The sequence below is a fragment of the Podarcis pityusensis genome (assembly GCF_964106645.2).
Source record: "Podarcis pityusensis genome assembly, chromosome: 8".
In the NCBI taxonomy this organism is placed as follows: domain Eukaryota; kingdom Metazoa; phylum Chordata; class Lepidosauria; order Squamata; family Lacertidae; genus Podarcis; species Podarcis pityusensis.
The window spans coordinates 6,116,822-6,134,786 of record NC_138033.1 but is presented as its reverse complement, the minus strand read 5'-3'; the positions used below and the strand labels follow the sequence as shown (position 1 = coordinate 6,134,786).

Below are 17,965 nucleotides of genomic sequence, written 5' to 3'. Positions count from 1 at the left end.
ACGGCGCTGGGATAAGGGAGTTTCCCGTCAAATAAGGGACGGTTGACAGCTATGCTCCACGGAAAGGGAGGCTTCGAAGGTTACAGCCAAACCCCTTTGCTGAGTTTATTTCAATGGTGGGCTCTTCTAGTTTGCAACCTCCTCTTTCCCTTCCCGCCAGCTGCACGTCACGAACCCGCTCTTCTCCCCGAATAAAAGCCCTGTCGATCTCACCGTTTGGTCCCGCAGGCGCTCCCCGCTGATCAGGTACTGGCGACGCCGCCCTTCCTCTGGGCGCCGGACTTTGCAGATGATGACGTGGCTCAGGCCGCCTCCGCCCATGGGCACCCAACCCCCGCTTGAGTCGTCTCGGGTCATCACCACAGCCCGCACCCGAACCATGTAACTGGGGAAGGAAGGAGGGCAAAGAGATAGCAGAATTCAGAAGGAACCACTCTGGAGACAAGGTTAAACAAGAACGGAGCCGTTTTGAAAACTATCTGACAAAACATGGTTCCCTCCTGTGGGGTGGAAATAGGAAACCTATATTTTAATAAATTCTCTGCGTTTTTATTTTTAATCTTTTTTTTTCTTTGCTCCCTGTGGTTTGTAAATACGTGAGTGTCATTTTGGACAGCATCTTTCCAAAGTTCTTATTTCGTCAAATTGTTAAGTAAAACTTTTTTAAAAATCCAAACGAAGGAGTTGACATGGCCAGCAACACGTTGTAAACTTGCACTATCCCATTAACAGGACTTCTAGGTTACCTTTGGTGTAATTGGACCGCCTTATCCTTTACTTCCACATGAACATCATTTTGTTAATTTGTATATTCATGGGCTATTCTGGATACAGTGGTACCTCGGGTTAAGTACTTAATTCGTTCCAGAGGTCCGTTCTTAACCTGAAACTGTTCTTAACCTGAAGCACCACTTTAGCTAATGGGGCCTCCCGCTGCTGCTGCGCTGCCGGAGCACGATTTCTGTTCTTATCCTGAAGCAAAGTTCTTAACCTGAGGTACTATTTCTGGGTTAGCGGAGTCTGTAACCTGAAGTGTATGTAACCTGAATGGTATGTAACCCGAGGTACCACTGTACTTGGGAGGGAAATAAATTACAATTTTACATAAAAAACAAAACAAAACATGGTTCCAGCAACACCACCCTTGGCTGCTCCTTGAGTAAATTCACAGATATAAGGGAAAGCTTGTTCAGTTCAATAATTCAATACAGATTACATAATAGTAAGAGAAGCATAGGAACTGTGAAAAGAGGTAGAGGAACAGAAAGAATGTGAAAAGTAGAAAACTATAAATACGAAGGTAAATTCTTCCCAGGAATCTGATGTACAGATTCTTTAAAATACGGTTTGTAGTCCTGAAATGAGTTTGTATGTTGGAAAAATATTTGGTTTTTGTGTTTTTTTTCTTTTTCATCTTTTTTGCTGGGTTTTTTTATTTTTTTTTTACCTGTTTTGATTATGGATTGTTGCTGTTGATTGTTTTTATTGGTAAATTAATAAAGTATTTTTATTTTTTTCAAAAATTTTATTAATTTTCCACATTTATAACAGAAATAACATACAAAACACACAAAAGAAAACACATTACAATACTAAAGAAAATTTTTAAAAAACACTTATTACTTCTAAGACCTAATTTAACTTTCATCGTTAGCTGACTTCCTCAAATCCCCCCTAACTGAATTTCATTGAATCACCTTGTAACAGTTCTCCAAAATCATATTTCCAATAAAATTAACTCCTTCAATTTACTATCCTCTTCTCTTTTATTAGTATTCTAATCCTTAATGCTTTACAATTCATTTCTTATTCTAATCCTAAGCCTATTTGATACTTCCAAGTAACTTTTAATTATCTAAAGCATTTTTTAAAAAGAAAAAAAGGGGGGGAGGAAGAGGGCAAAGAGGAGGAGCGATCAGGGAGGAGCTGCCTTGAACCCCCCCGAGTGGCCCCAGAAGAATCGCGTGCCATGGGAGAAAACGGTCCTCTGCTGTCTCACACACACACACACAAACCAATTTATTACTATTTGTTGTTGTTGTTTAAGGACTCCTAGGCATAGCTGTCAACTTACAGATTTGAAAATAAGGGATCAGAGGCCTCGAAAATAAGGGATCAGCAGCCAAAATAAGGGATTTTCCAAGCACAGGTATGTTCGACTTCTGAGCCCCTCCAAGCCAAAGGCAGAAAGCCCAGCCAGCAGCCAAACAAAGCCTCAAGCGGTGGTTCCCACAGCGCAGCAACCCGGCAAAGGGGATGCAGCAAGGAAAACCACTGTCACCTCTCAGCTGGGAAGCGCTGAGCAAAGGCGAGTCCCCAGGCAACGCGGCTGATTTGATTGGCCCAAGACATGCAAGCTCCACCCCCCTGTCGTTCTTAGACTCCTTATTGGGTGAGCAACGCAGCCAAGCAACACAGTTGGAGCCTCCCTCCTCCCTGGCCGGCAGGGAGGGAGGGAGAGGAGCTGCTTCCTTTGAAACCCGGGGAATTTAAGGGACATCATCAATAAGGGACAGCAGTGGGACAAGGCGCTGGGATAAGGGACTTTGCCGCCAAATAAGGGACGGTTGACACAAAACATGTCTCTCCTGCATCTGTCTCTAGAGCCACAGCAGGTCCTGTAACTCTCCAACAGTTTGACTTCACCCCCAAATGTACACACTTCCACTGTCTCCCGAGAAAGATGGATGATATCTATTACCTGCCCTTCACTCTAAGGTCCCAGGGTACGTGGCAACATTGCAACACAACATTGCACGCAACACAACATTGCAATGCAATATTTTAAAACGTGCAGTTACAGAAATAAGGCAGGGTGGATAGAAATAAAAGTTTTTTTAATTAAAAAATCTGATTTTTTAAAAAAACAGGATTTTTTAAAATTTAAATTGGATTTTTAAAATACGTAAAATGCTTTTGGAGGAAAAAATCTTTCTAAAGATAGTTTTCTATTTAAGTTACATTATAGTCCAAAAGCTATTCATCAGGAAATGAGGATTTGTTTTAAGTTTTTCATGTGTGCTAAAACTCAGTCCAAGTTTTTTTAAAATAAAAATTGTTTAACCACCTCAGTTAACAAACATGGGTACATAAGCTATAACGTTATTGTTTTAGTTAAATTATTATTAAGGAAATGATTATTTTTCTCCTTCCAATAAAGTACAGCAGAAAAGTTGTCCAAATATAAACAGTTAACTTATTATTAACCTCACCATAATTTCATAATTATCTGTCTATGTATTTCTAATCGTGTAGCCAAATCAGTAATTTTTGAGATAACTCTGAAAATTTGTTATTCTAAAAATGAAACCTTCGTCTGGTTGTAAATATTAAGATTATACCAGCAAGAATGAGTCTTTCTGTAAAAAAGAAAAGAAAAAAGATTTAAATCAAGTCTTACTGACTAGTGATTTAAAATAGATTTGATTTAAATCAAATCCACCCTTTAAGGTTGGTTGGTTGGTTGGCATCCATCTGTCTCGTGAAGAGGGCCCCTTTGGGGGGTGAAGTCAAAATGTTGGAAAGTTGCAGCACCTGAGGATGAAAAATATACAAGTGCCAAAAGCCAGGGCAAAGAGGTGTGATGATGCCGATGATTTCATAAGATTGCATTAAAGCTTTTTCATAATGCAATGCAATAAGCATAATGAAAGAAACTAATCTAAATACAAACAGAAACAGCAAAAGAAAGGGGAACGCAGATCCTCTTTAAATGTATAGCTTTTCCAACAGGGGAACAGGTGGATCCTCTCTGCTCTCCCCAGTGAGATAAGCCTTTCTTCTCCCAGTCTCTCACCCTGAAATATCTTCCCTTCAACAAATGAAACTGATTTGTAAAAATGTTACATGGGGGGGAAAAATACAAGAGAGAGACATTGCACACACTTTCGTAAATCAATAAAATCTTTAATAAAAATAAAAAGAGAGTGTCGTGTTTTTAGATCATGGGTAGGCAAACTAAGGCCCCATCGCCTTCTCAATCCGGCCTGCGGACAGTCCAGGAATCAGTGTGCTTTTACACAAGTAGAATGTGTCCCTTTCTTTAAAACGCATCTCTGGATTATTTGTGGGGCCTGCCTGGTGTTTTTACATGAGTAGAATGCGTGCTTTTATTTAAAACGCATCTCTGGGTTATTTGTGGGGCTTAGGAATTCGTTCATTCCCCCCCCAAAAATATAGTCTGGCGCCCCACAAGGTCTGAGGGGCAGTGGACCGGCTGAAAAAGTTTGCTGACCCCCTGTTTTAGATGATTCAAAATGTCTGAAGTAAACGGTTGCAACCGTGAGAACGGCCCTGTAATGTACGTCAGAGTCAGGCCCCCTCCAAGCTGCATGTTGTGAGGAGGAAACCCGAGGATGAGAGTTTGGCTCGAGTTGATACACAGAATCAGGCCACAAAGTGTGCTGAAGGCAAAGACAGAATTTGCATTAGGCACTTCGTAGCTCAGCTTCTGAGAAAAGCAATGACAAACCTAGACAGCATCTTAAAAAGCAGAGACATCACCTTGCCAACAAAGGTCCGTATAGTTAAAGCTATGGTTTTCCCAGTAGTGATGTATGGAAGTGAGAGCTGGACCATAAAGAAGGCTGATCACCGAAGAATGGATGCTTTTGAATTCTGGTGCTGGAGGAGACTCTTGAGAGTCCCATGGACTGCAAGAAGATCAAACCTCTCCATTCTGAAGGAAATCAGCCCTGAGTGCTCACGGGAAGGACAGATCCTGAAGCTGAGGCTCCAAGACTTTGGCCACCTCATGAGAAGAGAAGACTCCCTGGAAAAGACCCTGATGCTGGGAAAGAGGGAGGGCACAAGGAGAAGGGGACGACAGAGGACGAGATGGTTGGACAGTGTTCTCGAAGCTACCAGCAGGAGTTTGACCAAACTGCAGGAGGCAGTGGAAGACAGGAGTGCCTGGCGTGCTCTGGTTCAGGGGGTCACGAAGAGTCGGACAGGACTAAACAACTAAACACCAACACCACCAACAACAATGTGTGCTTTTATTTAAACTGCATTTCTGGGTTATTTGTGGGGCACAGGAATTTGTTCATTCCCCCCCCCCCCCCAAAAAATATAGTTTGGCCCACCACATGGTCTGAGGGACGGTGGACTGGCCCACGGCTGAAAAAGGTTGCTGACCCCTGGTCTAACCCATCTTTTAAGACCTCTCTTTTTTTTTTTACGTATCTGGAGAAGGCAGGGCTTGAACCTGGGACGTTCCGCATGCCAAGCAGGTGTCTCGCTTGTGTCTTGGCTGAATGTTAGCAAAAGGCAGCTGGCTTTAGATGTGCCCCCATCGCAGTCACTGGAACAGCAGCCTCAGCTGCCGAGCGTTATGCAAACTCTGATCTAATCTGATTCTTATAGCAAGCAGATGTTTTCTCGGTACCTTGTTCGCAAAGTTAATCATTAAATTGCCTGTGGGTGGGGCAGGTTGGGGGTGGGGGGGGGAGATGTCGCCTTGACTAGAAGGAAAAGGAGGCGGAGGATGCTGGTTTCGATCTTGTGCAAAGAGGCCTCTGGGTGCAGCCACTGCGCAGCACATCCAGAGACGTCCTTGATAAGAGAGTGTAAGCAAAAAAATAAAAAAGGGAGAGAGAGATACGAGGGTGGAAAACCAGTTGAACATGTGCAATAGCATAAATAAAGGAGGCAGGCAGATGCAGAACACTGACAGCTCCTGTAGGCAGGCAAACCTTCAGACAACTGTTTATTCAGCGTTCGTCCTCATCTGCTTGCACAAGGCTTGCACAGTGGTTGAAATGTACACCTGTTCATGCCCAGAAGATGTGGCATTCAACACTTTGAACACAGGTGAAGATGTGCGTGCGGGGTTTTTGCAAGGGTCTTTAAAAATGTGGCATCATTACGATTTATTAAATTTAATTGTGGCTTTTTTTGCCACGGCAACTCAAAGCGACTGACAATATTTTAAACGAACACATACATACGTTAAACCCAGCATTTTTTTAAAAAAAACCTAATCTAAAAGAGAACTCTGTTTATTAAAAAGTAGAATAAAACACCCCACTTTCAGCAAAAGGCCACAGATAATTAAAAGGAAAAGTCCTGATGGGAAAAAAGAAAAAGCTTTTTCCCGGCACCTAAAGATACGTAATTATTATTTTTAACACTGACTTATTGATCGCTTTCTGAACCACCGTCTCACGGCAAAATAATTAAAAACAGTTCGAAACACAAACAAATAACATTGACGACGGGACTGAAGCCCTTAAAAGCGGTCAAGAACTGTTTATCCAGCTGTGGGGAAGCAAACGTCTTTGCCTGCTTCCAGGAAGAGCAGGCAACGGACGTCTGCCGTTTCTCCTCAACAGGGATGGTATTCCACAGGGCAGGGGCTGCCACACTAAAAGCCCTGCTCCGAGTTACTGAGTTCTTTGGGACTTGCCGCAAAGACTGTGCTGCAGACAACAGATATCTGCTGGTTGATACAGGGTACCGTATTTTTTGCTCTATAAGACTCACTTTTTCCTTCCTAAAAAGTAAGGGGAAATGTGTGTGCATCTTGAGTGAATGCAGGCTGCGCAGCTATCCCAGAAGCCAGAACAGCAAGAGGGATCGCTGCTTTCACTGCGCAGCGATCCCTCTTGCTGTTCTGGCTTCTGAGATTCAGAATATTTTTTTCTTGTTTTCCTCCTCCAAAAACTAGGTGTGTCTTGTGGTCTGGTGCGTCTTATAGAGCGAAAAATACGGTGATTTGGTTCCGAATTGCACACGGACTCACATGTTAGTAATAACATATACAGGATGTTATATGCCGGAGGCAGTTTGCTCCCCCCCCCCCCGCAAGCAACCTAAACACTGCATTCTGGACCAGCTGAAGCCTCCGGACAGACCCCAAGGGCAGCCCCACAGAGAGCGCATTGCAGTAATCCAACTATGAGTGCCGTTCACATCTTGTTTGCCTATCCCCAGCTTATGTGGAGAACAGCACATAGTTTTGTAAAAGCAAATCATCATCATCATCATCATCAATTTTTTTATACCCTGCCCTCCCCGGCCAGCACCAGGCTGAGGGCAGCTAACACCAGTAAAATTACAGTAAAAACATAATAGGGGGGAAAAACCAATTTAAAAGACAGTGGTACCTCTGGATGCGAACGGGATCCATTCCGAAGCCTTGTTCACATCATGAGCAGAATGCAACCCGTGCCTGCGTCTGCGCGGGTCGCAATTCGCCGCTACTGCGCATGACGTCATTTTGAGCATCTGCGCATGCGCGAGCGGCAAAACCCAGAGGTAATCTAGTCAGTGTTGAGGTATTGGCCTGCCTACAATAGGGTGTGTCCTTTCGGGGGGGTCTTAAATTTTTTTAGGGTCTTAAAAATATGCTTTGGGGTGGGAGGAATTCAAATCCCCCTTCTATTTTGTGACCGGGCAACATTTCGCTTGGAAAGTCTGCATCTGGTGAAGAAGCATATAAGCTGCTTTCGGAAAAGCAAAGCGTTTTAATTTTACCTTCTGAAAAATGCCAGGTAATGCTAAATAAAGACAAGATATAACTGAATTGCAAGCACTTGGCAATCCCGTTTTAACGATCTCTGTGCAACTTTGCACACATTTTTGACTTGCCAGGCAAAAGCAAATCGTATTCATTTCACCAAACGATCTTTTGAATTCCCAAGTCACGTTGCAACTTTTTAGCATGTCCCTGTTAGGATATTTCCGTTCCACCTTAAAAGGGAGCAGGATGTTTGTGTCACAGCCTGCGTATTTCCTGTTCACAGGATGTTTCTGTTGTGTCTATGCTTTCGTTTCTCTCTCTCTGTGTCTGAGACACTGAAGCAGGCAGTCATGTTTTTCCTTTGTTCTGACCAACGCTGAATAAACTTGTAAATATGCTCTCCTGAGTGCATCTTTCGCTATGCGAACTCTGCTGATAGAGCGTGCATCAGCTCTGGAATGCGGCAAGCTATTTCTGGAGCTCGTGTCGCTAATTGCTGATACTGTATCTACGGGAGATCGATGGATCGTCCGGAGGCGACGTGGAGTCATGATGGACTTTGTCTCCCTGGCAGTATCCCAACAACAGGTTATGGGCCCAGATTCACGGCACTTACAGGAGAGTAAGACTGCGATGGACTGCTGAGAGGTATGTGGGCAGAAGCGAGGCTTTTCGTTGCTGCGGCAAAGTCTCTTTGAACTTCGGCCGGCTAATTGGTCTGGGAGTCAAGCCAAGCAGGCCTCAAGATTTATGAGTAGCCAAGATAAGGAGTCTCTGAAGTGAATAAGGCTCACGGCTCAAGTGAAGAGCTGGAATGGAGTTTTTACAAGCTTCTGAAGCTGCTGAGTGCCCAAAGTTAAACCGGCACAATTATGAGACCTGGGCAAAATGGTGTGAAAGTCTACTACGACAGTTTGGAGTGTGGCATACTGTGTGTGAAGCCCCTCCAGTTCCTCTGACAGATAGATGGAGGGCCCAAGATTCAAGGGCCATAGATGTAATTGTCTTATCCGTCTCTCTGGAGGAAATTGCCACGCTAGCTGGCAACACGACTGCACGTCAGATGTGGAATGCTTTGAAGATAGCCCATCTGCCAGTCATCCCAGCCCAGAGTTTGACTGCATCGGAGGTCCTGGCTGTTTCCCAGAATGCGAGTGAATGCAGGGATGCCGAGGGCACCGGTTGCAAGCTGCAGGGGGAGCTGACTGTGATGTCATCCCAGGCAGCATTCCAGCCTCCAGGGGGAGCCAAGGAGTCGGCAGCTGAGAGCTCTGATTCTCATGGGAGCCAAGGTCATCCTCACAGATACCGGAAGGCCAGAAGTAAACGGAGACAAATGCCTGCAGATGGCCAGAAGCAGAGGGGGGTTGGAAAGCCCACGCCAGGGAAAAACAAGGCTTTGTTTGCTGGCACAGCTTCACCAAAGGCTAAAGGCAAGTCTGATGGCCAGGAGCAGGGGGGCAAGCAGCAAAAGCCCACGCCGGTGGAAAACAAGGTTTTGCTTGCTGGAAAAGCTGCTCCAAAGGGCAAGGCCAGATTTATTGTAAATTCTGGATGCACCCGCTATCTGGCAAAAGATAAGCATCTGTTTATCTCCTTCACGCCTCAAGATGGAGAGATCCACCAGGCAGATGGAAAGACGTTGCGAATCGCAGGAGTTGGGACTGTGAAACTGGCAAGTCTGCATACAACCATCAAAGATGTACTTTATGTTCCAGGTGCTGCAGACAATTTGCTCAGTGTCCCACAGCTGACTGGGCGTGGTTTTGAGATTTCCTTCAAGAGGAGCGTCTGTGTCATCAGGAAAGGCAAAGAGGACATTTTGCATGCAAAGTTTATAGATGGATTGTTCTGTATAACTTATGATGACAATGGTGCTGCTGTGTCTAATGTTGATTCTTGTTGTGTTGCACCAACTAACAAAGTTCTTCATGCAGGATGCATTCACGAGGCACATCGAAGATTTTGTCACATGTCTTGGCAAGCTCTGGCCAAGATGCCTGGATTGGTTCAGGGTTTGAACATCAAACCCTGTAAGTTTCACATGAAATGTGTATCTTGTGCAGAGAACAAGGTGAAGGTTGCTCCAAAAGGCAAGGAGTCTAGCAGGCAGGCTTCCAAACCCTACCAGCTAGTCCACGCAGACCTGGTTGGTCCACTTGCACCCTCTTTGGGTGGAGCAAGGTACTTCATGGTTCTAATTGATTCTTTTTCCAGGTACATTCATGTGTTTATGCTCGAGCAGAAATCGCAAGCGTTTCCTAGGTTCAAGGCATTCTGCGCTTGGTTGGAGAATGTTCACAGTAAACATATCTGCTGTCTCTTTACTGATCGAGGCGGGGAATTCACTTCTCAGCAGTTTGAAGCTTTCCTGACTAAGAAGGGAATCCAGCATGACTTGTCAACGCCCAGATCACCATGGATGAATGGACTTGCTGAGCGAGCAAACCAAACTTTGCTTCAAGGCCTAAAAACCTTGTTGCATGATGCCAATCTCCCTGAGAAGTACTGGGGGGAGGCTCTGTCCACGTTTGTTTACACTTATAATCGCAGACTGTCATCACCTATTGGTTGTACTCCCTATGAGAAGATGTTTGGTAAGAAACCTTACGTCAAGCACATGAGAATCTTTGGTTCTGACATGTGGGTACACACCCCACAGAGCAACAAGCTTGGGAAGCGTGGGGCACATGGTTTGTTCATGGGGTACGAAAAAGGTGCATACAGAGTATGGATGACTGATTCTAAGTCCATTAAGTTCACAAATAGTGTTGAGTACAATCCTAAGTGGGGGGGAAATGTGGGAATTTTCCAGAGTTACCCAGAGGAAGATGAAGATGATGTGAAAAAAGCAGATAATGTTGAGGAAGCTGAGAATGATGATGATGATCAGAATTCGGATTCCAGCTCAGTGGGTGGCACTGCTGCTGATGTCAGCGACAGTGATGACACAGCAGACTACAAGGGCGCAAAGGCCTCAGTCAGACCATCTGATGTGTCTGACAATGAACTGGAAGAACCACTGTCCACCATTGGTCACTTTTCTCCTAAGAAGGAGGAAATGAGTCCAGAAGACTTGCGTCTAGTATGCAGATCTGAAAGAGCGACGAAGGGCAAACCTCCAAAGAGATTTGCTGATGAGTTTGCTAAGACAGCAACTGCTGTTCTTAGTAGCTCAAAGAAGGTGTGGGAACCTTCAAGCTTCAAAGAGGTTCAGGAGTTAACCTCTAAAGATGCTGAGCCATGGCTTAATGCCATGAAGGCTGAAGTTGATTCCTTGAACAGGAACCAAACTTGGGAACTGGTACCGGTAGTCCCAGGAATGAGACTGGTTGGCAGCAAATGGGTCTTCAAGGCCAAGACAGACCAGAATGGCAAGGTAGTCAGACACAAAGCCAGATTGGTTGTCAGAGGTTTTTCACAGGTACCAGGACAGGATTATCATGAGACCTACTCACCCACCGTCAAGTATGAGAGCATTCAGCTGATGCTCAAGATTGCTGCAGAGGAGAAACTGCATGTTTCCCATCATGACATTAATACAGCTTTTTTGTACGGGGTTTTGGACGAGGAGCTGTTTATGCTTCCACCTGATGGAATGCAGATACAGAAGGGAATGGTCTGTAAACTGCGGAAATCCTTATATGGTCTCAAGCAGAGTGCCAGGTGTTGGAACACAAAACTCACTGAGACATTGCTTTCTCTAGGTTTTCACCAGGGCAAAGCTGATCCATGTGTGTTTGTCAAGGAGGAGGGGCAAAACAAACTGTATTGTTTATGTTTTGTTGATGATCTTCTGATGTTTTGGAAGAATCAGGCCTTGTACCAAAGCACCCTAGCTCAACTGAAGGAGCACTTTGACATGAAGGATCTTGGTGAGGTATCCAACTATCTTTCTCTGCAGATGGAGAGGGACCAAGCAGGTAATTTTCTGGTACACCAAACACAGAAAATTGCTGATGTATTAACCAGGTTGAATTTGGTTGATGCAAACCCAGCAGACACACCGATGATGACAGGTTACCAGGTAGATAGTACTGCTGAAGCGTTTTCTGACACAACGCTGTACAGATGCATTCTAGGCAAGTTGAATTTCATTGCTAGATGCTCAAGACCTGACATAGCTGTAAGCACTAACCTGCTTAGCAGACATGCTAATAATCCTACTGTTCAGGATTGGAAAGCTCTGAAGCGCATAGTCCCTATTTGAAAGGGACTTTGCACTACAGGCTGAGGTTCACCAGTCAGAAGACTGGAGGTCTTGAAATCTTTGCAGATGCTAGTTTTGGAAGTGACACCACGGATGGTACAAGCACTTCTGGAGTATGCTACATGTACAACCACTGTCTGTTTGACTGGCTGTGCAAGAAGCAGATGACAGTAAGCCTAAGTTCCTGTGAAGCAGAACTCAATGCTGTCATTTTCACTCATGGATTGTGAATGGTTGATGCAACTGTTTAGGGACATCAGAGTTTATGTGAAATGTCCTATGCAAGTGTATCAAGACTATAGATCCTGTTTGGCTTTGCTGAACTCAGAGAGTTGCAAGCAAAGAACCAAGTACTTGCAGATTAAGCTACATCGTGCAAGGGAGTGTATTCAGAAAGGACTCATTCAGGTGTCCTACATGGCAGGAAATGAAATTCCTGCTGATCTGTTGTCTAAGGTTGTAAACAGAGAACAACTTAAGGTTTATGTACAGAGGTTGCAATTGGGTTGAACCACAGGTACTACAGGTTACACGGAAAGGGGGAGGATGTTAGGATATTTCCGTTCCACCTTAAAAGGGAGCAGGATGTTTGTGTCACAGCCTGCGTATTTCCTGTTCACAGGATGTTTCTGTTGTGTCTATGCTTTCGCTCTCTGTCTGTGTCTGAGACACTGAAGCAGGCAGTCATGTTTTTCCTTTGTTCTGACCAACGCTGAATAAACTTGTAAATATGCTCTCCTGAGTGCATCTTTCGCTATGCGAACTCTGCTGATAGAGCGTGCATCAGCTCTGGAATGCGGCAAGCTATTTCTGGAGCTCGTGTCGCTAATTGCTGATACTGTATCTACGGGAGATCGATGGATCATCCGGAGGCGACGTGGAGTCATGATGGACTTTGTCTCCCTGGCAGTATCCCAACAGTCCCCCCCCCCCCCACACTTTGGGAATTTGAAAGCTGAAAAATTCAACGCACACTTCCTCTCTACCATAACACTACCAAAAAAAGGAGAAACACCCCCCCAAAAAATTGTGACTTTATTCTGCAACTCCAGGGAAGGAGACATGTGCCCCCCCCCCCGATCTTGCTGGAATCTCAACTCCCAGGCAGCCCCAGGCAGCAGGACCAAAGGTCAGGGATGATGACATGACCATATGCATGATGAACATCCACATTATTCATTGAAACAGTTAAAACATATTTAAAACATCCCAGAAAACTATTAAATTCAGCAGTGAGTTAAAGACCAGGTGAAAAGACCTACGCATCTGGGTAGAGGTAAAGGGACCCGACCATTAGCTCCAGTCGTGGCCGAATCTGGGGTTGTGACGCTCATCTCGCTTTATTGGCTGAGGGAGCCGGTGTACAGCTTCCGGGTCATGTGGCCAGCATGACAAAGCCGCTTCTGGTGAACCAGAGCAGCGCACGGAAACACCGTTTAGCTTCCCGCCGGAGCAGTACCTATTTATCTACTTGCACTAGCGTGCTTTTGAACTGCTAGGTGGGCAGTACAAGCCCCCTCCAGAGAGGCTGGCCCCTCACACTGTCCTCGGAGCTTGTTTACCGGTAACCTCCTCTGGCTGACATCCCGGACAGACCAGGGAGATTTTGATAGGCGACATTTTCCCAGCGTGGGTAAATGCACACCCCCTCTTCCTGCTTCCCTAGCAGGGAAAGGAGACAGTCAGAAACGTCTATTTACATCCTTTTATTTCTGACTTTACAGCACTACAGAAAACATGTCCGATCACTTCAGTTCTTCTAGCAAGTCTGACAAACTTCCTGTACATACGCAAACGGAAGGTTTCAAATTATACTCTTCACAGAAATCTGAGAAGCCTGTGAACTTCCGGGAAGTTTCTTTCATATACTGACAGGCAGGAGCAGGGACCGAGCAGCGGGAGCTCACCCCGTCACGGGGATTCGAACCGCCGACCTTCTGATCGGCAAGTCCTAGGCTCTGTGGTTTAACCCACAGCGCCACCCGCGTCCCTATGCGTCTGGGTAGGCTTGCGTAAACAGAAATGTTTTTAGCAGGTGGGAAGAAAGGCTGTAGTGAAGAAGCCTGCCTAGTGTCCATCGGCAGGGAGTTCCAAAGCGTGTGCAATAAAAATAGATACACAAACATGCACACATGCCAAGGCCCGTCCAACCCAGCCAGAGCACAGGTTGCCAACTTCCGGCGTGGCGGTGCTCTTGTGCAGCTCCCACTCGTCTCAAAGGATCCTGCTCGGAAGGGCTACCCGGTGGTGGATCAGGCCCTAGATTAGGACGTTGTTCGGTTTGTATCTAGGGCTGGCGAAGCAGGCGGTGTTTTGCAAAGCATCTACGTGCCGGCAACGCGATGGCATGGCGCCCGAGGACTCTGGTACAGTGGTACCTCTGGTTACGTACTTAATTCGTTCCGGAGGTCCGTTCTTAACCTGAATCTGTTCTTAACCTGAAGCACCACTTTAGCTAATGGGGCCTCCCGCTGCTGCCGCACGATTTCTGTTCTATCCTGAAGCAAAGTTCTTAACCCGAGGTACTATTTCTGGGTTAGCGGAGTCTGTAACCTGAAGCGTCTGTAACCCGAGGTACCACTGTACTTGATTTCTCCACGGCTTCATCTCGGCTGCTCTGCAGCGCCACCCCTGCAGGTGGCCGAACAGGGACGCTGCTGCTTCCAGGCCTGCAGTGAGCAGGTAACGCAAGGAGCCACCAGCGTACCCTTTAAAAAGCTGCTGCCTCTGGCCTGGTCCTTTAGCAAGAGGATTAAAGTGGGTCTCCGTCAGCCCAAATACCTGGTCCTCTGCTTGTTAACACGCCCCCCCCCCTTGGGCCACCTCCAAAACATTCTACCTGCTTCTGCACAACACAACCTGAGTCTCTTGCCCACCTGTGATTGCTACTGATGAGGATCAGAGCCCAGAGAAAAACGGCTTTCCCAGGCAGGGCCATTTTGACATCCTCCTTGGCTCACGGACGACGACAACAAAACACTGGAGACAGCACACTGGGGTGAAACATATACGGCTTGCCTCAGCTCCCCAGGAACATCTATCTGAGAATGCAATTTCTCCAGAAACCGAAGACTGAAGAAATTGCATTCTCAGACAGAAGAGTATCAGGGACTTCTAGAAAATAATGGCCCCAGGAACATCTGGCTGACCCCTGCCAGGAGCAGAACACTGGGTTTGATGGTGTTTTGGTCCTGCTCCGCAAGGCCATTTCTAACAACCTTTCAACCAATTTAAGCCTGGTGTACAGCTTCTGCAACGGGATGCTCGTGGATCAAAAAGCAACACCGAGGAGGTCTTTAATCCAGACGAGAATCCAGTCCTAAGAGGCTACTTCTCAGGAATGTTGCACAGCAGTTTTCCTAAACTAGCCTCCATCCTGGGCTTAAAGCACGTGCCACTTGCAGACAGCAAAATGTGCAGTCGGGAAACGGCTGGGTTCAGATTTATTCCACGTCGGAATAGTCAGCCGCCCTGCAGAAATGGCCCTCACCTGTTTGGGAGGCCGAGAATAAATATTTCTCTGAAAAGCATCATCTGCAGACCCCAGACAGCAAGCGTGGCAAATTCCTGGTATTATTGCCATGCGCAAGAGCAGTTTGGGAGTGATTCTGCACCAGCCGACGAATCGGTTCCAAAGGGGGGGCTGGCAGGTTCCACCGCCCACCCCTAAAAAGCCCTAACCTGCCACCATCACACGAATCAAAACCTGGAGCCGCCCATGGATGAATCACCCAAATTTTAGTCGATCAAAGACAGCCACGGACCACCCGAACCTCAACAGAAATGCCCTTTTCGAAATACTGAAGGAAACGGGAGAGAGGGAGAGAAAATGTAGAGTTTGATAAACAGAAGGAAACTGCTCGCCGTTAGAAGGAAAGGCCAGCTTAAGGGGCGAGGGGACGACATTTTCCATTACAGCAACGCTTTCGAATGGACATACAGCCTCAGAAACCATAAACGTGTGGCTTTCAATTTACAGGTCCCTTCCCTCAAATAACCAGCCGAAGTTGCCCCTTTTCAACACAAACACACACTCCATGTTCACTACACAAAGTACCGTATTTTTTGCTCTATAAGACTCACTTTTTCCCTCCTAAAAAGTAAGGGGAAATGTGTGTGCGTCTTATGGAGCGAATGCAGGCTGCGCAGCTATCCCAGAAGCTTTCACTGCGCAGCAATCCCTCTTGCTGTTCTGGCTTCTGAGATTCAGAATATTTTTTTTCCTTGTTTTCCTCCTCCAAAAACTAGGTGTGTCTTGTGGTCTGGTGCGTCTTATAGAGTGAAAAATACGGTGGTTACCAAAGCTTGCTGTCTGGCCAGGTGCCTTGCAAAGGCTTCTCCATCCCCAAGCCCTCTTTTAAATTAATTTTTGATTTCTCTTATTTATTTTTATTTATTTTTAAAGGTAAGGTGCCCCTCTGCAGTTGTCTCCCCTCGCATTTTCCTCTTTCTGACATCTTCGCCCCCATGCCTCGCTCATCACAACCTGTGAAACGATTTTATTGCACAGATTTGAAATTCTCCCTCTTCCCCCCACTAATTTCTGTGCACTAAAGTATATTTAGCCACATTTTTAAAGGGGTTCCACATATTTATTCTCCATCTCTCTCCCTGATGAAAAGAACAGCCCAGCTTACTGGAAGAGGAAGCTTGCATGTATGGTAAACAGATTTAAAATACACCCCTGCACAGATCACGAAGCCTTCTGCATGCAGCGATACCAAGGAACAATGCATTAAGAGGCAGAACGCGAAGGAGGGACGAGGAGGCAACTTGCCGCCTTCCTTCTGCTTCAGGGTAACGGCAGCAAGGAGCAGACTTCTCTTAAGAGGCCTGGCAGGAAGGCTTAAGGGGGTGGCAGGCTGAATTGCCTGGCTCGGAAGTTCTCCCTGGGAAGAACAGGACACTGTGCCTCTATAGCAAAAGAGTAGCAGCTTTTGCTAGATGCTGAGCATCTTAGTTCTCAGAGGTTGGGGTTGTTGTTTTTTTAAATTAAGAAACAAGGCACTAGTCCTCATGAGCGCTTGACAAAGACTTCGGAAAGGAAAGGAAAGGAAAGGAAAGGAAAGGAAAGGAAAGGAAGCGAGGCTAGTTTCTGTCAAAGAATGACACAAAATGCAAAAAAATGCATATATACTATGCATATTTTTATGGGCACAAGGTAAACAGGGAGAAGTACTGAGGCTTTTGAGAGCTTTGGAGCTGGGGGGAGATGATGTACCGTCCACAAACACACAACCTAAACCACTCAGCGCATTTGACCCACCGCAACAGATATTTGTCATTTCTCCACAATTCCCCCCTCCCCCAAATCTGTCGACCTTCCAGCTCCAGATAATAATATAACCAATTTATTCCAGCTGCAAGATTAGGGGTGTCACTGCACACTGACTCCAATATATTTTCTGTGGAGGGTTTTTTTTGGGGGGGGGATTGGCTCCATGGTCTGTGGTTCAGGAAATCCGAACCCGAACTCCCCCGAAACCTGAGCAGCCAAGACAGATGTGTGGTTATTTTGAGCTGGCAATTTCGACCAGATTCATCCTCCCTTCTCAAACCTTTATATATTTCTGAAGCGTCACAGGGCGTTGCAGGAAGCGGTTTTTGTGCCGGAGTCAATTTTAGGGAGCAAAGGTACACGAGACACCAGAGAAAGTTTTGCGATTTAAAAACCAATACCCAACAGCCTTCTGATTTAGCCGCCTCGAGGTGCAGAGGCTGGGGTTGTAGCTACGCAACGGCACACAGTTTTGAGAATCTAAAGAAGGCCAACAACCGCAGCTGAGGATCCCTTGTGCTAAGATAAAATAAAATAAATCTCTCTCTCGCACACAATTGCAGTCCTAGAGGGGAGAGACTGACTATGAAAACCACAAGGGGTGTATATACACCACACTGAGCTGCAAAACCCAAGATTCACAAGCCGCTGTTTTCCTTGGTGCTGTGTGCAACGCTTACCCAGTTGAACTGCGGACCGTCAGACTCTGTGACAGGCCGTCGTCACCTGCCCCTTTCTTGGGAAGTCTGCAAACTGTTGCCGCATCAAGCACCTCACCCACCCCCCCTCTGGAAATTACCGTATTTTTCGCTCTATAAGACGCACCAGACCACAAGACGCACCTAGTTTTTGGAGGAGGAAAACAAGAAAAAAAATATTCTGAATCTCAGAAGCCAGAACAGCAAGAGGGATCGCTGCGCAGCGAAAGCAGCGATCCCTCTTGCTGTTTTGGCTTCTGGGATAGCTGCGCAGCCTGCATTTGCTCCATAAGACGCACACACATTTCCCCTTACTT

General features: G+C 46.0%; 1 protein-coding gene and 1 long non-coding RNA gene across 4 annotated transcripts in view; both read right to left on the bottom strand.

Annotated features, from left to right (window-relative positions):
• Positions 1-17,965, bottom strand: part of LOC308484623 — a 93,458-nt gene that overhangs the window by 19,163 nt on the left and 56,330 nt on the right. The window lies entirely within an intron of this gene.
• Positions 1-17,965, bottom strand: part of SPRED3 (sprouty related EVH1 domain containing 3) — a 33,891-nt gene that overhangs the window by 10,388 nt on the left and 5,538 nt on the right. For all 3 annotated transcript variants that reach the window (XM_081019049.1, XM_081019050.1, XM_081019051.1), the window contains exon 2: positions 214-385. In XM_081019049.1, the coding sequence (XP_080875175.1) occupies positions 214-381 (168 nt within the window). In that variant the 5' untranslated portion in view covers positions 382-385. The remainder of the gene's footprint in view (positions 1-213; positions 386-17,965) is intronic.